The 20,009-nt window shown below is 55.4% G+C and overlaps 1 protein-coding gene across 2 annotated transcripts in view; it reads left to right on the top strand.

The window, feature by feature from the left end:
- NTN1 (netrin 1) overlaps positions 1–19,261 on the top strand; it is a 108,365-nt gene extending 89,104 nt beyond the window's left edge. For both annotated transcript variants that reach the window (XM_054846857.1, XM_054846856.1), the window contains 2 exons: positions 5,862–5,936; positions 15,305–19,261. In XM_054846857.1, the coding sequence (XP_054702832.1) occupies positions 5,862–5,936; positions 15,305–15,633 (404 nt within the window). In that variant the 3' untranslated portion in view covers positions 15,634–19,261. The remainder of the gene's footprint in view (positions 1–5,861; positions 5,937–15,304) is intronic.
- The last annotated feature ends 748 nt before the right edge of the window (positions 19,262–20,009 follow it).

Genomic DNA, 20,009 nt, shown 5'->3' with positions numbered 1-20,009 from the left:
CCACCCTGTGCAAATGGGAGATGGGGACGGGCAGACTCCCACCCGCAGAGCCCCAGCAAGAAGCGCAGCCCCTCGGGAGCATGCAGAGAGAAACCAGGCAAGCACCTCAACCTGCTGAAATGTTGAGGCCAAACTGTCAAGGCTGGGTCTCCCCTTCTAAGCCACGACACCTCCACTTTGGATCTCAGCCCACAAAGGTATTTAGAGCCCTACCTGGGGGAAATCAATAGGAATTTAGCTGCATAAATTGGGATTAGAAATCCGAATCCCCTTGGGGATCTAAGCCTTATATCTGCATTTCGAGTTAGGTACCCAGGCCAAGAAATGTGGCTTTAATCGTTCTATCATGTCAGAATCAAGAGGCCTTTAATTTCCGTTACCGACATGTGGCTTTCGCAAAGGCTTAAAGCTCATTTCAGAACTGCAAGCACAGCAAGACGCAGTCTCGCACAGCATCTTCTCAGGAATGCCGCTCAGCACCCCAAGCTCCAGCTGCTGGCACCTCCGTCCTGCCCAACCCCAAAAGCATCAGTGCTCCGGCAGGAGTGGGGTGCGTTAGCAAAGCATGGGGTGATGAGGGCCCCAGCTTCCCACAGCTTTCAGTCTCATGCTAGCAGCCCCAGCCCAGCTCAAACAACCCTCACAAATGAAGAGGTTTTAAAAAAAAAAGGCAACTTTTTGGGGAAAAAAAAAAGGCAAAATAAAGAAGGTGTTTAGCTGTGAAAACTCTTTGCTCAGCCAGAGAATTAGTTATATCAAGGGGATGGGCTGAGCTGCAAAGCTGCTGAATGCTATGCTGACACGCTTTACTAAGCTGCGATGGACACGAAACAGCCGCCCGCCACCTGCTCCCAGCCCTCTGTGAACAAGTAGCGCCAACCGCCTCTTCCCAGATCCCTCCCGCTCTGTTTATCCAGGAAACGCAGAAAGTTTGTACTTTCCCGCAGGGAAGCGGCCGGTTGCTCCCAGCCCGGAGGAGCTGGCAGGGAGGTGTAGGATGTCCCCCCGCGGGTCACAGCGCTTTAGGATGCTGTTATGAAAAAAAAAAAAAAAAAAGCCCTAGAATCTGGTTGTGCTTTGGGTTTGCATCTCTGAAATGGGGATTTGCACTGAAATATTTGTGCAGCTGAGCAAACTCAGGGAGGAAAGTGCTGGGAGCAGGGGGAGGAGGGCGTTTGGCTATCACCACTCCATTTCTCCTGCACCATGGTGCTGTAGCCAGGGGTGTTTGAGACCTTCAGAAGGGGGATGGCCATGTCAAATGCAGGCTAGGAGGGACTCGGAGAGGTTTCAGGGTCAGCAAGCCCTGCCCTGGGCCAGGCAGGCTGAGAGGGCAGGTCTGCTCAGGAGGAGGAGCAGGGCAGGACAGCACCGGGGTGAGGACCAACCCTTGTTCTGCACCCCCGTGTGCAGGGGACACCTGTGTACAACACAATGGGGCAGAAAGCTGGGGCTGACCCCATCCACCAGTCCTGTAGGGCAGAACCAAGCAGTGTCCACCCCATCACGCCTATAGGCCCTGGGTGGACAGGACCTGGACACTTAGCTCCCCATCCCAAAGGGAGCTTCACTTCTTCAGGCAGCCTCCTTTTATTCTCAGCCTGGACTTTTGGTCAGACTCTGGCATGACCTTCCACAGGCAGGTTACCCCAGGCTGATCTTCTGCAGGCTCACGGAGATGGGCAACAGGGACGGGAAGCTTCTCGTACCACCAGGACAAACAACATGTGCCTGGGGCCTCTGTAGGTTTGTAAGAGAAGAATTTGGTGACAAATTCTGCAAGTCCCACATCACATGCATATCTCCTGTACACATGCACGAGTCCCTGAAACAGTGTTTAGAGCACTGCAGGCTCCAAATCAATCCTCTCCTCCCATTTCATCCTGCTGCCCCTTCCTCCCATCCCTTCCCCAGCCTTTGAGCTTGGCTCTGCTGTCACCCTCTATCAGGGAACTGGCAGCTCAGCAAACCTTCCCCCAGAGCCTAAACTGCTGAAATGTCACTTGATAGACAAAAGCAGGTTTTTTTCCTAGGCATTAGGCAACATTGAAATAATATCCATGCACTTTCCCTAAGCAAGCAGTGATCTTGCAGCATCACCCCAAGGATGTAGCACTGCTTACCAGCAAACACAAACTCAATGCTTTGCTCTGAGAAATTTCATTTGCCCTCCCAAAGAGGCCCTGGAGGACCTCCGAGTCACCCAGGAGACAAAGGAAATGAACTAGGGCAAAACCCCCACCCATGTAAATCAGCACTGGCATCTGGTGATTTACACTGATTTACACCAGCTGGCTCTGGCCACATCAAGTTCAATTTAAACTAGCTGAGGCTCCGGCACAGCCTGTGGGGTTGGGAGAAAAAGAAAGAGAAAAGGAAGGCGGGACAAGAGTTGTGTTAGTAAAAGCAGGGTCAGACCTGGGCTGTAGCTGGGTGTCTTGAGCTGCAAGCCTGGTTCTGGGTTTGCACCCCGGGAGCAAGCAGAGGCTGTGGGGATGGGGTGTCCTGCAGGGCTGTGGGGGCAGCTGGGTGATGTCCTGTCACCCCACGGCCCCCCTGGCTGGGAAACAGTGCTGGGAGGGGGTTCTAGCAGGTCTGTAATGTCAGGCAGAGTGGAAATGTCATGGCAGCAGTGTAAGGATTGGGAAGCTCAGATGTGGTTAGGGATGTTTCTGTGGGGAGAGGTTGCTGAAGGGACTTGGGGTTGTTCTTGTGAATGGTCTGGACAGAAGTCCAGAGCAATGGTTTCTATCAGATTGCTGTTTCTTGGGGCTGGAGCCCAGAAGCAGTGCTGTGGCGCTGGAGGAGGATCTGCTCTCAGTGGGCTCTGCCAGCCTGGCTGGTGGAGACCCCCTTGCAGATCCGGGGGCCAAGCCATAGGGCATGCAGGTGGGAGCTGCTGTCCACCCCTGCCCATCACTAGTGCTCAGAGCCAGCTGCTCGCCAGCATCTGTTTGTCTGACTTAGATCTGCAGGCAGAGCTCCCAAGCGTTGTCCCTGCTCAGGCGCTTGCTCCCTGCCTGCCCTTGCATCAGCCTCTTCTCCAGCTCAGCTACGGCATAGGGGCTGAGGTGTAACAGCGGTGATAAATGTCTGTAGAGCTCCAGGATTTTTGTGCCAGAGGACATGCATCATCATGTTTATCATAACGATGTTAGTGTCCTGAAAACATCAGCAATCTGCAGCTGAGCAGAATCGTGCCAGCTGCCCAGCGAAGCAGCCCCATGGCCTGTCTCTTGTCAGTCCCCTGCTCCACTGAGCAGGTGAGGGAAAGCATCGCTGGGCTTTTAGGTCACTGCATGCACATTCATTTCCCTTATAGACTTTTCCTTCAATGTTTATGGCCAGGAACATCTTACCAGTGAGCTGGATCAGGAATATTTCCATTCCCTGGGCTCGGTGACACCAGGCAGCCATATCCCACTGCATGGTGGCATTCTGCCATGTAGGCATGGCTGGGACTTTGCTAGCAAATCTCCATCATCTGAACTATAGTTCTTATGGAATATCCACTCGGTGCATTTCAAGTTTTACTTAGTGTTCAGGGTCGTGTTAGATGAGAAAAGCAAAGAGGAGGCATCAGCTGCTGGAACCCCTCACTCATCAGCTCAGCTCCTGCATTTCTAAGGGCTTTGGCTGGGTTGTAGCTGGACAGAGATCTCAGCCGGGACTCTTCCTATCATAGCTTTCACTTTTGGCCCTGGCGAGGTCACACTGAGTGAGCGTGAAGCCATGGAGTACTGTGGGTGCTCCCCTGAGGAATGGGAGCAGCAGGCAGCAATGGGGCAGGAGGATGGTGCTGGGATGAGGTGACTCTGCCTGGCCATGTTGAGAGGGGCTGGGGCACTCATGGATCAGAGGTATTGGTACTCAGGTGGTACCTGATGATCTTGGGATGTGGGGGTGTTCAGGTCTCTGGGTTTTATTCTCTTCTTGGTTCCCCCACCCAAGCTGAAAAAGAAGCTGCTGTTGGCTCAGGCTGGGTTTGGCTCTGCTGCCAATGGGGAGAGTTGGATTTGGGGTCCAGGAGACTTCCTGGACCACCTCCTCTCCACCTGAGGAAGCTCCCCATGTTTCTGAACCCACCTCCCACTCCAGGGACACCTCCTGTACTGAGGCTGGTGGGCTGAGAGGGCGCAGAGCACGCAGCACACCGTGTCTGCAGAACTCAGTGCCCTCCTTGCCTGGGCTGGCTCTGAGCATCCACCGCTGGAGACCACCTCCACCAACATGGCCCTGTCCCAAAGCAGACTTCGTACCACGGCCCCTGCATACACAGCAGAACTGCAAAGAGAGCTATCATCTCCAGGAAATGCTGCAGCTGCTATGGCTGTGCAGCTACCTCCCAACTCTATGCCTCAGTTTCCCCTCCCAGCCTGCTTAGTGTCAGCTTCTCTAAGAAGGAACTACCTGCTCGCTCTCTCATTCACAAGCAACGGGCCCTCAAGTCCCGCTGAGGCTGTGGCACATGGCGCCCTGGTGTGTGACACGGCTGTGCTAAAAGGGACATGGAGGGGGATGCTGCACAGCTTCTCTCCCAGGGCTTCAGGTCATGTTCCACTGGAGGGTATGGGGTGTTGCATGGGCAAGCGTGGTTCTGGTCTGGCACTGCCAACGTGGCCTGGGGCAGGATATGGGCACCCCGTGTCCGCTGGCCGTGGGGTACCAGCAGTGTCCCCCACCGTCCCAGCGTCCCACCTGGCTCACAGAGCCCCGGGGCCTTGCCGTGTCATTTCAGCAGGTTTTCACACCTGGTCTCCAACATTCTCCTCAGGATGGGCAGTTGGGAGAGGTGGAGATGTCTCAGGACTATCACTGTACCAAGGCCTGCTGCTGCAGCCAGATGTGTCCCATTTTCCCCCAAATGTGGGTTTTCCGTGGTGCTGGTGGCCTCTCTCTAGCACCCATGGGTGCTGAGGGGACATGGGACGTGCACGTCCAAGAGCCAGCCCCAATTCTGGCGTGGGGTGGCACATCTCCAGCCACAATGGCGTTGCCTGGCCGTGGTGCCACCAGGCTCTTCCCAGCAGCGCTGCAGGGCACCGACTGCACGATGTCATCCCACCGCGTGACGCCATCCAGCCGCATCCTGCGCGGGAGCAGGTCCCTGGGGAGCGGCAGCTACCGGAGCAGGGCTCAGCATCCCCGCAGCCGCCCGGGATCGTGGCCCGGTTCCAGCCCCGGCGGTGCTGCCAGGCTGCCGTGCCAGCACTCCTGCCTGCCCGCCGCACCGGCCGCTGCGTCGCCCGAGCAAAGCCAGCGTGTCCCAGCAGTGGGGGCCCATTAGAAATGAAATGTTCCTACTGGGGTATTTTATTTGCACACTTCAGTAGAGTGGACACCAAAAGGCTTTGCTAATGCTTCATGGGCTGCTAATTTCCTCTCTGACCCGCATTGTCGGAGGGTGACCCCAGCCCGAATCTCTCGGCAATGAATGCCAAAGGCTGACACCGGCCCGGGTTAGGGGTGACAATGGGGCCTCTGTGGGCTCCGGGCAGGCTCCAGTTGGGAGCTGGAGAACAGGGGGAATTTGTGTGGCTCTCAAAAGCTCTGGGTGGCACAATAAGGGAGGCCCCGGGGTCTCCCAGGAAGACAGAGGCGGCCCAGGGAAGCCGGGCTGGGGGAGGCGGGCGGGAGGACGGTTTCCTTTGTGAAAAGCTTTCTTTAGAAAGGAAGGGTTTTCTGAATGCCCCCTTAGATGACCCAATCGGGGCCTGGCAGATGGATATCACAGGCACGCTGCTTATTCATGGCAGGCTGCAGCTTTGAGCCGTCCCCTCCCCTTCCCCCAGCCTTTTATTCATTTTAAGGCTAATTTGTTTTGTTAATGTTTTCTTGCCCTCCCCCTCTCTCCTGTGCAGATTGTGACTCATACTGCAAAGCCTCCAAGGGGAAACTGAAGATCAACATGAAGAAGTACTGTAAGAAAGACTACGGTGAGTCTCCGCTCTCTGCGCTGCTTCCCAGGGAGGGCAGGTTGCAAAGGGACGCAGAGCAGGACCGTCTCCCTCCCGGGGTGTCCCCAAGCCCACCCAGCCCAGGGGCAGGCTGCCGGCCGAGGACAGGCAGCCCAGCTCTGCTTCATCGCAGCTGCCCGTGCTGGGGCGGGAGCGATTTGGGGTATGGTTTTTGCTGGGTTTGGAGAGGAAGCCCTGGGTAGCGATGCTTGGCGGAGCAGCGATGCAATGTGTTAGTTGGAAAAGAGGAGTTTCCCTGCAGATGCTGAGACAACCCCCAAATCAAGGTCCATAGTGTCCTCATCCCACGGTGTCTTCTGGGGTACAGTGACACCGTACCCTGTCCCTTCTCACTGTGCTGTTACATGCAGCAGCTTTTAAAACTTGCGCTTTGCTGTGAGGACGAGCAGCAGGCGGTTCCCATCATCTGGATCCATCCCCCCTGTAATTCCCAGGCAAGTTCGAAGGGTGATGCAGCCCTGGGAGAAGCCAGGGAGGCTGTGGGATCCCCATCCTTGCTGGTACTCGAGGTCCTGAGCATCCCTCCACAGCTCCAGCTCGGAGCAGTGGCTTGGAGCGGGCACGTCCCGAGCTCCCACCCCCACCTCTCTGCTCCCGGGATTATTTTTAATGCGGGTCCATTCCCAACGTGGTCACCAGTGTGTCCGTGCAGGAGGTGTCCAGGGTGACCCTGGGAGGGGAGTTACTTCAGGCCACTCCAAGTCACCCCTTGGAGCCCTCCCCGGGGCTCAGCAGCCCCTCTCCACCCTGGGTCAGCCATTGCCGCCGGCACGGAGCCGCTCCGGCACAGGCAGGTGGGGAGGGATGGCTCCGCTTCGGTCCTGCCTGCCCAGAGGATCACTCTCCTACACCAGCCGTGCCCACCTGTTGGGATGAACCAAGCATCAGGAATGGGACTGGCCAGAAAAATCAGGTAGAGCTGGTTAAATACAGGGCTCAGTGCCGGCAGTGTTTAGAAATGCTGCTAAACATATGTAGGGGCTGGAAATTATCTCACCCCCCCATAGACTGTAGTGAGGGGGAGCAAAGCATCCGCAGGAGGGACCAAACATGAGCCTTTGGGTTTGACCCGGGGATGGGGAGCAGGCTGTGTGCGGGTGAGCCTGGCTTTGAGCTGAGCCTGCAAACTTGGGAACAGCCAGGGAATTACAAGGTGCTGTGGCAGAGGCTTTAGCATCTGCGGGGGCTGTGGCCGCCCCGGCGTCTGCTAGCCCTTCCCCCCCGCACTAAAGGAATATGTAAAATATCTATGTATCTCTGTGTGTGTGTATATATGTATGTATATGTATTTTCACCAAACTATCAAGGGAAAAAACCTCCCATCCCATTTGCATCAAAGCATCCAGGAGTGGAGATGATACCTCCTCCCTCCTTCGAACATGCTCACAGCAGCAGCTCAGCATGTCTGGGAAGTGTTTGTGAGAGCAGAACGAATTCCCATTTAACAGCCCGTCCCTGGACAAGGCTCTTCCCAGCAGGGCCGGCCAAGGGATGCTCCGCGCTGACTTCGTGCTCTGGCACCTCCCCGCGAGCTCAGGGGAAGGAATAGGGCTTGGAGGGACATGTTTTATTTACATGCCTGTTTATTCTTCCATTACCCACATGGCAAAGTCGTTGCAGAGAGCATCCCTTGGCAAGGACGAGCTGCCAGGGCTGGGGCACACGTGTGGTCCCCATCCAGCGAGGCCACGCCGAGGTCTGGCCATGCTCGTAGGAGCTGCCGGAGGTTCATCAGATGTTGGGAAGGTCCAAAGGATGCCTTTTCCCTTGGAGAAATTGCACATGAGCAAGTCACTGCTAGAACGTGAGGTTATTAAAGACGGGAGCGGGGCTGAGCACCAGGCTATTAAAGCCGTGGGTTTCTCGTGGGTGGATTCTCTGCTGGCTAATAAGGTACAAATGCATTTCCTGCATGTGGCACATGCATCCCTTCATTTTCCTACTCAGCTTCTCCAGCATCTCCTAAGGGCTGAGGTCGTGCTGGAGCGTTTGCTCTCTGAAGAGGGGAGAAAGCAGCCACTTGAGTGCAGGAAACTTGGACCTGTCATGATCCAAATTGGCCCCGGGGGTTTGGAGGGTGGTAGGGAGGAGCAAAAGGCACGTGCATCCCCCGTGAAACACGCTTCCAGCCGAGCAGCGTCATCTTTCCCTATGGCTTGTGTGGTTTTGGTGGTGGCAGCAGGTGGGCTTTGCTCGAGGAGCAGCCCCAGCGTGGTTTCACTCCTTGGTTCATCTGATCTCGTCAGGGAGACGTTTCTTGGGGTGTTGGGTGAAAACTCACGCTTGGTTTTGTTTGAGGCTGTAACGTGGGCTTCAGCAGACCCCAGGGAGATGAGGGCAGCTCAAGAGCTGTCTGGGGCAGGAGAAACCCCCAGAGCACAGAACAGGGGTGCTGGGAAGAGCTTTTCTTTTCTCCTTTATCATGCAGCATAACTTCTGCAAAAGCACAAGTGAGCCAAAGCCGTTTGCCGGGGCTGGTTCAGGGCGAGCAGGCACAGGCTGTCCCAGCGCGGGAACCAGGGTGCTCCCACCCAATCCCTCCTAGCCCTGGGGGGGGGGGGTGTCCCCAAGAAGCCTCACGGCCCCAACCAGCCCCGCAGCCGCAGCAAATTTGTTTTTTGAAGGGCGAACCAGGCTGCCGAAGCAGCAGGGCAAGCGATGCCGCAGCACAGCCTGGCCGTGCCGGGGCAGCTCGGGCTTTCGGTGGGGCCAGGGAGGGAAGAAAGGGTTGAAAAGGTGCAGGGAGGGATAATAAAGACTTTGGGCCTGACACCCCAGCAGGAAGCCAATTAGGAGGCTCTTTTCCTTACCGTTACGCTGGCATCGCTGGGCTGAATGTCCTAAAAGGTCCTAATTAGCTTGAACAGAGTTACTTCTCCCGCCGGCTCAATCGGGAAGCTATCATCCGCCCCGCGCTTCTCAATGGGGCTTTTTAGCTCCCCGTTTCATTCAGTGATTCAAAGGGGATATTTTCCCTTATTTATTTTTCTTATCTGTTTGTTTTTGTTGGGTTTGTGGGGTTTTTTTCTTTTCCTTTTTATTTTAAATTGGGCTCCTTCCTGTGAGATGGGTTTTGGTGCAAATATTTGGAGTGAAACAGAGCGCGGGGAGGGCGGGCTGGGAGATTTCAGGAGGAGGGGGCAGGCAAGAACAGAAGCAGGAGAGCTTTTTTGGGGGTTTATTTTGGCTGTCTGGTGGAGTGCAGGGGTCACTCAGCTCCCAGCAAACCAGGGGTAGAGGAGGGGGTTCGCTGGGTTTGGGACAGTTAAAATTAGCCCAGGGAGGATAAGGGGGGATCCCTGCTGAGCCCTGCTGGGGATGGAGATTCCCCCATGGCCCAAAAGAAGAGGGGATTATTTTATTAGAGCAGGTGATGCTGGTGCAGGTGATGCAGGAGCATCCCTCGCTCGCTCAGCTGCCGCCATTTCAGGCTGATCTTTGGGGCTTTTCCTGCTGTCTCACGGTGTGGTCCCTCCGAGTGGGACGGGCAGCTGCGGTAAAGGAAACCTGGAGCTCGTTACTGCCGTTTCCCCCCACTGACCCTGAGCTCCTCGCACTGCGGCGAGGCCCGATCCTGTGCAGATGATGCCAGAGTGTTTTGCTGGGTACCGGCACTGTGGTCCCAGCCATTGCCCCTGTGCTCTCCCTGTATCCCTGGTGCAGCATCGGGGAGGGGATGGGGGTGAGAGGCAGGACTGTTGTCTGAAAGGTGAGATCATCTGCTCATTTTGCCCTTTCTTGGAAAAAAAAAAAAAGTAAAAAAAATTCTTCCTTTTGCGGAGACTTCACTTAGTCACCCCCTTTGTCGAGAGGAGCTTGGCAGGGGCTGGTGGAAAAAAGCAAAATGTGTTTTCAAAAGGCAGCATGAAAAGAGAGGGGGGGAAGAAAAAACCCTGAATCCACAGAAAAACCCAAGGCGGGGGGGAAGCACCGTCCCGGGCTCATCCCGGCTCGCAGCCCCTTCCACTGCCCTGGAAGGTAGAGAAATCCCCTTCCTGGAGTGGGGAGGTGCTGAGCAATCCCTCCCTGTAACCGCATCCCATGGGAGCCAGCCGGGGCAGCGAAGGGTCCCCAGCACCATGGGGAGGGACTGAGACTGGCCAGGCGCACCCAGGCCGGCCGGGATTAGGGGTCATAAATCTCCAATATTAAACCAGTAGGAAATTGGCAACTGGAGGCAGGCAAAGCCACTGCCAAATGAATTAAAAGTAAAAAAAAAAAAAAAAAAAAAAAATCCCATTTTAACCCTTTGCTCCAGCGAGGATCCAGCCCTTTCCATTCCCAAACCTGAACGGTGTCGGGGTCGCCTTTTGCTGCTGGTTGGAGTAAAATCCACACGGGCTCCGCTCTGCTTGTGCGGCGAGAAGGGACCCGAGCCTTTGGCAAGCGCTGGCTCAGGCTGGGACTCCTATGTCCACAGCCACTGTCCCAAGCACCCCTTTCCGTCTGTCCGTCTTAAGGATCCTCTTGTCTCTCCCGGCAAACGGCTCTGCTCCTGCTGCCGGTCCCGTGGGATCCTTCCCCAGGGCCAGCGCAGCGATGCTCCCCATCGCTGGAAGCTCCACAAAGCTCCAGCTCCTACCGTCAGGTTAACGCATAGGATGCATAGGTTTGTCCATGTAGCCAAGTCCTAGGTCAGGTTTGGCAGGAGAAACCTTGAAATCAGGAGATTTATCACAAACCTCAAAAGTAAATAAAAAAAACAACAAAAAAATATACTTTTTTCCAGCCTCACTCTTTTCATGGCAATCTCATGATTTTTGGGCCCCTGACTCATGGTCTCTGAATGCTGCGAGGCGCTGCTTCTATTTAAGCCTTCACGCGGCTGCCCTCAAACATGTTTTTTCGAGGGTTTGGGGTTGGTTTTTGCCAACATCAAATCATCCACCCCTCTGCTTTCATCTGCAACAGCAAGCCTTCAGGTCTTTCTTGTGGCTGGAGGCTCCCAGCCAAGCCTGGAGGAGCCGGGCAGCATCATGGGCCCCAGAGCTGAGCACCGGGGGTGGCGCTGCCCAGCACCCAGTGCCGGGGGATGCAGGAGGGGACCGGGGACCCCCCACCCTCTCCCACAGCCCAGGGACCACTCAGCCACTTTTTTTCTCAGAAAGAAGCATAACGTGGGGAGACGCTTGAATGCATCACCAGGGCGGGTGTGAGTTGTGAGGCACCGTCCGGGCGGGATTTGCAGTTCAGCAGCTTCGGTGTGAGGTGGGATGCAGTTCATGGGGCAGCCCTCTGCACTCACTGGGACCGAGCATCTTCCCCTTGAGCCCCCGTCGCCCAGCTCTCCCTGCCCGTTTGGTTGACTGAGGGCTCCCCTGGGCTGATGGGGAGCAGAGCAGGGTGCAAAAGAGCGAACCTGCAGAAAAATCCCTGGTGCTATGGGGGTACCTGGGGGGGGTGCAGCCAGCCCCAGATTACCCGCAGAGCTCGGCTGGCCGCCGTTTGCAAAGCACGAGGAGGAGTGGGCACAAGCCACAGGCAGCCCCAAGGCCTCGGGACCTGGACCGGAGCCCATCCTCGCTGGAAACTGGTGTCACCAGCCCCGGCTGGAGCAGCAGAGCTGTGAAAGCTGCAGCTCATTTGATTTTGTTCTCCCTCTCTGGGTCACCATCTGCCCCTGGGAGACCACAGCCAGGGGAGCGGCATCTTCACCGCTTGCTTGAATAACCGTCATCCCCAGTGACATCCTTTCATTTGGTTGCCCCATAGACACTCTCAGGGACGTTTTTCTGGGGATGCAGTGACAGGGACAGTCCTGAGCCTCGGTACAGCAGCAAAGTGAGAGCAGGTCACCACGGCACAGGCAAAGCCAAGCTTTGCCCTAGGAAAGAGCGGTGAAGGATAACACCAAGCACCAAAGCCAGCTTGGGAGTGGTGGGGCACAGCTGAGCCCCCCCAAAACCATGAAGGAATTAAAACCTTCTTTTTCATGAGAAACAAGTGGCTAAATCCCTGGGGATTCACCCTGGGGAGCCAGCTTAGCTGCCTCCAAAAATTCCTCCTGGCACCTCTCTGCATCTCTGCACATCTCGTGTCCCTTGGGAGATGCTGGAGATCCCAGCTGACCACCAAAATAGTCCAGTCATCGCTAGACTTGGGCTCTGAAACCAGGCTCAGGGGAAACTGCGCGTCCTGGATGCAAAGTTACGGGCAGAAAACTTGCTGTCAGTGAAGGCAGCTGCGGCCGTGCCAGCCAAGCCTTCTCCAAAGCTTTCACTCCTTCCACTTCATTAATAAAAGGGGAAAAAAGTAAGAGACGGGGGCCTTGACATCAAAAAAATACAGACTGTGTATTTTAGAGCAGAGTTTCCTGTAACCACCTCTCTCTGGTTTCTTTTCATTCATTTTCTCCATTTTGTCAGTGTGGACCCAGGCAGGTCAAAGGTTTAAGCTTTTTTGGAAAGATTTGTTTCCAAAAAATAAAAATTGGCTAATCTTCACATTTTGTTACCTTCACACCAGACTGGGAAATACACGGTCAGAGCTTAGGGTTGGATTTTTTTTTTTTTTTTAATGAAAGCATCTGGCATCTATGACATACTCTGAAAAAAAAATAAACCACCACCATATATTTTGCAACGTGTTAAAAAAGCCTTGCTGGGCTGCAGAGCCTGCTTCCTTCCATAGCTTGAAATCAACTTGCACATCGTGGTTTTAAAAAGAGAGTGATGCTCCTCCACTGCTAATTCAGGGGGTAAAATTGGGTTGTTACAAGGCAAATAGGAGAGTTTTGCCTGGGATTTTTTTTTTTTTTTTTTGAGGTTTCCCTCTGTTAATTTATACCAGCAAGATCAGACCCACTGGGACTGGCCACGTGGCTGAGACAGGCAGGTGGATGGGCAGGGGGTTGTGGCTTACAGGGCATGGAGGGATGGTGGGAAAAAAAAAAGAGAAAAGCGCAAAGATTTGGTCAAAAAGCACTTTGTGGTTGGGCTGCGCCAGCCTGCACGGAGCCGCTGGCCATTGCCTGCTCTCCTGGCCAGGGCTGGCATCGCCACCCGGGTTTTTCCCTCTGTCTCTGCTGGTGGGGACTTCTCATCCCACAGTCAGCAAACAAACCCAGGAGGGCTGGGTAGTCACTTCCTGGTGAAGATATTTTCCTGGAAGCCGATTTTTAGCGAGGAGGAATGTGTTCAACCTCCCGGGAGGATGCGATCGCGGCTGACTGCTGCTCCCATCCTCTGCTGCCCCTGCACCATGACGGACTGCTGCTGGGAAGAAGTCCGCTGGCATGGCAGGAGCTGCCTCCAGGCTTGTATCTCCTCTTCCTCACCACGCTGTGGGGCCAAATGCTCCTTTTCCCATCCTTCCCTGTGGTTTGAAGCCAAGTCTATGGATGTCACCTGGGAAGGGCACAGCAGTGCCTGCTGCAGGGATGGCCAGGAGGCATGGATGTGGTCCAGCATGGGTGGGGAAGAAAGGAAGCAGCCTCATGGAGGAGGAAGAGGAGGAGGAGGGCTGGCAGAGGTCACCATCGCCTGCTCAGGGCTGCCCCACAGGACAAAACCGTGGTGGCTCCAAGAGCTTCTGAAATCAGCCCTGAGCAAAACCTTACCCTCGAGCATGCTGGTGTCCATCACCATCCCAGCTCTGCAGCACCTTTCCTCTCCCATCCAGATCATGATGCCAAGGCAGCTCTTTGGCCCTACGAGACCATGGGCAACTGCTCCTTGAATGGATGCTGGTGGGTGCAGGAGTAATGCAATGTATGAACCGAGTTTCGGAAAAGAGCAAGGGGTGGAGTGCTGGAGGGCTGAGTCCTCACCAGGTTTTCTCAGTCCATATGGCTACAGATGGGCCACAGAACATCAGCCACCGGCTTGGAAAACATCATTATCTTACCTATAGATCACAGTTGTCATCTCAGACTTGCTTTGGGAGCTTGTTATCTCCCAGTTATCTGCCAGGACACCTGACTTGCCAGGCTGCTGCATACCAAGATATCTCCTTGAAGCCTGATGTTGCTATTCAGTACTTGCAGAGATGCTCAAGTGAGTCCACCAGACCCAGAAGTCAGGTTGGACGCTGCTCCTGACCTCTCCTTAAAGTCACTGAGCCCTACCCTCGGTCCTTCACCCGTGCTTTTTACCAGCAGTGGCTTCTTCTACAGCAAGCAATGAACAATCTTGACTCAGGAACATCTAGAAACACATGAACAGTGAACCCCCCTGTTTCCAAATCCTTTCATAGGTTTGAACCTGTTCAGTGTCCTGCTCCAAGGCCAGGCGCTCACAGAGAGCTGTCTCCTTGCATTGGCCCCAGGCAGATGTGCTGGAGGCCCTAACAGATCTTTCCTACCTCCAGATTCCAAGTGCTTGGAGATATGGGCCAGTCCCAGTGTTTTGCTCCAGATTTTGGCTCATCGTCTCTTAAAACCTGGGGCTGCCTTAGGGTCCTGGTGCAGATGCATCAAGTTGCCCATCCAGCGAGGACGGGAGAGCAGAGGGGCTGGAGGGATGGCCCATGCAGAAACCCATCCTCTGGCTGAAGCACATGCTGCTCAGAAAGCTCATCCCACGTCCTGCGGTGCAGCCTGGGGCTTTGGCACTGCCGATGGGGACAGGCACCTCCCTGCCCGCTGCAGCACATGCCTTGTGCACAGAGCCTCTGCCCTGTGCTTGGCCACCACCCGGGGCTGCAGGCACAAGCTGCCCCTGGATTTGTTAATTTTCTCTGTCCTTGCTGCTTCAAGGGAAAAGGCAAGGTCCAGCGTACATGAATCCAGTTTTTAAAAGATTTTTTCAATTGCTTTAAGAGTTCACAGGTGCTGGGGTAGATGTTGCTGCACCAACAGCCCTGGGGAACTGCTCCGTCTGTGCTTGCTTCAGAACCAGGTCCTAGGAGGTGATGGTCCTCCCTAGGACACAGATAGGAGGACGAGGCAACCTGCTCTCCACCACCGTGTCATTCCCAGGGCTCCTAGCACAAGGAGTGCCATGGTTCGGGGCGTACAGCTGCTCCCAGCCTCCCCTCCCTCCTGGGCATCCTGCTGCCCCCCATGGTCCATGGGTAACCACACCCATGCTCACTGGGGACCCGGAGGGCAGAGAGCATCTCCCAAGCCTATGGCGGTCTCAGTACCTTTGCTGAGACCCTCTGCCACCAGGTCCGGCTGCTCTTCCTTGTGGCGGATGGCCTGGGGACAGAGGTAGTTTTTGAGCAACCACCACCCTTGGTTGCTGTCCCCCATCCCGGGCTCAGGAGACACAATCCCTTTTCCTCACACAGCCTTTTAGGTAAGGCTTGAAATGAATTTTCTTCTCACCAGTTCAAATTGTAACATCTTTTCCTCTCTTGCCTCGTTGTTTTTTTTTTTTTTCCAGCTGTCCAGATCCACATCCTGAAAGCGGAAAAAAATGCCGACTGGTGGAAGTTCACGGTCAACATCATCTCCGTCTACAAACAAGGGAGCAACCGGATACGGCGTGGAGACCAAACCCTGTGGATTCACTCCAAGGACATAGCGTGCAAGTGCCCCAAAATCAAGCCCATGAAGAAGTATTTGCTGCTGGGCAACAACGAGGACTCTCCTGACCAGAGCGGCATCATTGCGGACAAAACCAGCCTGGTGATACAGTGGCGGGATACGTGGGCTCGGCGGCTCAGGAAGTTCCAGCAGCGGGAGAAGAAGGGGAAGTGTAAGAAAGCCTAAAGGAGGAGAAGGCAACGGAGCGCGCGAGAGGGAGAGACTGACTGTGCATGCTTTGTGTAGAGCTGGGGCGGGCAGGGACCGGCAATGGGGACGGCAGGAGGAACGTCGCGCTGTCGGGGTGGGCTGGGGGGACGGGAGGGACGGCAAGCATGGCTGTGGGGCTGTCGGGTTTGCACCTTGTATTCCGGGAGAAAACAAAACAAAACACAACAACAACAACAACAGCAACAACAACAAATTGTACACGTGGATATAAAATGAGTGTGGGTGCGGGTGTGTGGCACCCGGTGCCCCCCCAGCTTCTTTTTGCCCCGTCGGCTGAAGAAATCAGAGACACCAAACTGCCTTCCAGCTGCTAACATCTGCTGCTTCCAAAGCACGGCATGGGAACATCAAACCTGTAAGAAACTAATCAACAGCAACGCTGGAAATTAACTCCCCATCCCCCAAAATACATATTCTCAGCTTAGGTTGAACAAGACTGTTATTGTAGAGGAAACTAAACAGAGACTTACTGCTGAGGACAGATCCGAGGATCGACTGCTGGGTTATTTGAAGACTCTTTGGTATCCGATAGCCGTAACGATCACCCGCTGTACAGTACCTAGGAGTGGATGAGGTCTCCAGCCGTGGCGATGCTCTGATCCCAGGTTAGGCACAGCAAAGAGGAGACCACGTTAGTGGTGACTTCCACGTGGGCATAAGGAGCAACTCCTTGCCCTGGCCCCCACACCCTGAGGAGCACTGCCCCCCACCACACCGAAGGAGCGTGAGCCCATGGGATGCCCTGGCCCCCTCCCAGCCACCAATTCACAGTCGAGGAGTTAATAACCAGGATCCCCAAGGAAACACCCAGACTTTGCAAAAAAATAAGTTGGCATCCAGTTCCTGTAGGTGCCCTGGAAGATCTTGCCCATTGGAGTTCTCAAGTCTCCACCACGGCCAGCCCTGAGACCTCCTTCATGGGCTTGGTCCTCTCTGCTGCTGTCAGCAGACTGATGAACCTCAGATGATAGAAAATCCCTCCAGATGACACCGAGGTCCTGGCTGGCCACTGGTTTCACTCCCAAACTCAGCCAGCTCTCCCGAACCCACACCAGCTCTGCCCTCGCTCCCTGGAGCCGCAACTCCCCGGCATCTCTGCATAAGGTGGCCAGCCCCCTTGGGAGACGAAGGAGGTGGGACAGCGAGGGCCAAGGGACTGTCCCCGTCGGGCAGCAGGGCCAGCGCAGAGCTGGATGGCTTGGCCAAGTTACAGCCAACATAGGGCAGAGACCTACCCCAAGGGAAGGGACTGGATGAGCAAGGTGTGACCCACCTGGAGCTCCCTAAATTGCTCTCCTCCTTCTGCTGGGGGTGAAAAACAGCACATCTAAATTTCCCAATCTCTAATCACTGATGATGCACTAACCAAGGTAGCAGCTGCCTCACCTCCATCTCACACCCCATGGGATGGGATGAGATGAGATCTTTCCCCAGAGCACTCTACAGGCAGGACTGTGTTGCGTTGTTTGTCACCCAGACGTTGCGTCCCCATGCCAGGCTGTTCCCCTGCTACATGAGGAACGGGGATATCTGAGTTCACCTAAACGATGGAGACAGGCAATAGCCGGGGCGGAAAGGCAGGGAGGGCAGGACGGGTACCTGGAGGAGAAGCAAACATTAGTCGCTACGAAAAGCAAAACCTCCCTGATATTTTTCCTTTTAGGAAACTTGGAAACATCTATTTTATGACATTTTCCAGTGGTTTTGCCTTGTTTTATAGCAATTGACAATATTTATATAATGACATAAACCACCATAAAGCAAGGCAGCCATGTAAATAGGTGTAAAGCGGAGGGCTCCCAGGGAAGCACCAGCCAGCGCCGGGCTGCTGGAGACAGCACCCAGAGGGAGCGAGCTCTGCTGAGCCTCCCTGCCACCACAAGGCCCCTCCAAAAGTAATTTGGGTATTAGGAGAGAAATCCCACCCTGGACATCAAGCAACCCCCCCTCAAGTCCGTGTTTTCTCCCATTACCCAGAGCAGACTCGTTTATCTTTACTTCAGAGCTCAAGGAGAGCCAACAGTTTTCTAGTCAAGGGAACCCAAGCCACCAAGTTTTGAAGGATAAAATCTGACCTCAGGTGTCTAAACGGAGGCTTAAAACCCCAAAGTGGGGCTTGGATGCTCTCCTGCAGCTAGCATCAACAGATGGCAGGGACACCCCGCACCGGCTGGAGACAGCTTGTCCTCGGTTAGCCGGGATGCCCTTGAGCTGCAGGAGACCTTCAAATGGCCTAAAAGCAAGCAGATCCAACCCAAAGCCGGCTCACGTGGAGTGCAGGAAGGCAAGGCCAGGGGATGTGGGGACTTGGGGACTGCCCACGGAGCACACCCGAACACCCAGCACTCACTCCCATTTTCCAACCTTGCAAGCGCAGCCGTCCTCTCCCACGCCACCTTGACACCCCCCAAACCCACCCTGGGACAAGCCCCAGCCCCTTCCCCGATCCCACCGGTGTGGGAAGCTGCAGAAGAACCACCACCCACCTCGTCCCATGGCCGGACCCCTCCAGGCACTGACACAACCTGGGAAATCAGAAGGAAACAGTTTGCACAAGACATGAAACAACTCGGAGCCCACCGCAGCCAGAGCGACCTGCAGAAGCGACATCCCCCATCCCTGTCCCACCAGGACCCCATCCCATGATCCCTGTTGAAGTTTTGCGCTTTCCACCCGGACCAGAGAAGCCCCTTCACTCCGTTCACGGTGCCCCAGTGCTCCTCGCGCGCTCCCAGTAACCTCAACCTGCAGGAGCTGCTGGTGTAACTGGTACAGAGCCCTCCCCCGCTGGGGAAGGCAGTGCAGCCCTGTTTTCGGGGTGCTGCGGGATGCAGCTCTTCCCTGCAGTCACCCCTGCTCCAGGACATCTCTGGGGGGGACACACACACCTCTGCCTGGTCACCCAAACAGGGACAAGGTGTCGCCCCTAAACATCAACCCGTGCGGCGGGGGGCAGCTCTGTTGGGGTACCCACTGCATGGCAGCCAGCGAGGAGCCCCAGCACCCCCCATCGCTCTGGGGCAGGACCGAGGTGGGGGGGGCAGAGGGGGTGGCCGGGGAAGGGGCTGCGGTGCCTTCAGTGCGGCTTCGGAGAGCAGCTGAAATGCCAAAACAATCATCACTCGACGGTAGCACCTGACAAACGTCGTTTCGTCTCGTTTCTGTTCGTTTCGTCGTGTCCGTGCCCTCTCCCCGCACACCTGCCTCCTCTCCCCTCACAAAACCTGTGTTCGTTTTGGGGTTGGTTTTTGGTCTTTTTTTTTTTTTTGATCATTTCTGTTAATATCTTGAACTGTAAATGTTGTTTAGTTATGACCATTGCATACTGCTTTGGGCGATGTTTCTTTACAATGCATACTAATATATTATGGTTATTATATATGAATATATTTAATGACACGTGAAGAAGTTGTGGATTTTCTTATTGTTTTTCCAAGTCGTTTCTTTTTTTTTTTTTTTATTTCCTCTTTGTTTGTTTGTTTCGTTAGATTGGCTGTAATTGAACCCGAAGGAGCTTGTAACTGTTCAGCACCCACTCGGTAGAACTAAAGTCAGAAACAAGTTGAATAAACTCTTGTAAACTGTAAAAATCTCCAAGGATCTCTGCTTCCTCCCACCCCAGGGGATGGGGACCTGGGCAGGGAGGTGAGGGTGTCCCCTCTGCCTCGCTGGGTCTCTGCCGGGTGCCCCGGGCAGGCTCCGAGGTGGTGCACAGCTATTTTCGTCCATCGGTCCCAGCCGCGTGTCCCCCCCGGCACCCTTGGGGACAGTGGGGTCACCGCGGGCTGACGGCTGGGACGGGGGGTCCCCGCCGGGGTCCAGGCCCGCTGTGAGGAGTGGGGTATGTCCCGCTGGGCTCCCCATCCTTCCTCCGCTGCCGCAGGAGACCGTGGCCTGCGGTGGGACAGAGCTGGGCACGCTGAGACCCGCGGGACCCTGCAGAGAGCGGGCGGACAGGCGTGGGGATGGGGGACAGCCAGAGCCTGAGGGCAGGGGACCTGCCAACCCCCTGGCCACGCTCCCGACCCATTTACCATCCCCATCCCCAGGCTGCTTCCCAGCACCGTCCCTTTTTGCCCCCATCCGCGCCACTCACTGCGGGGGGTCCAGACTGCATCACCCATCTCCCACGGGGCATCGGTCCTGCCGGACACCGACCACGCGTGGAGACGCAAGGGCTGGTGGTACAGGCGAGCTAGAACGGCGGGGGGGCGGGGGGGAACTGAGGCAGCAAAACACTTCCAGAGAGAAAAATACAGGCAAAAGGTCCTACAAACTGCCGAGGGGTCAGCCCACGTGACCCACACCCTTAGTGTCTCTGGTAATTTATG

Source organism: Grus americana, chromosome 18, assembly GCF_028858705.1.
Source record: "Grus americana isolate bGruAme1 chromosome 18, bGruAme1.mat, whole genome shotgun sequence".
Taxonomy (NCBI): domain Eukaryota; kingdom Metazoa; phylum Chordata; class Aves; order Gruiformes; family Gruidae; genus Grus; species Grus americana.
This window is presented reverse-complemented; position numbering and strand designations above follow the sequence as displayed.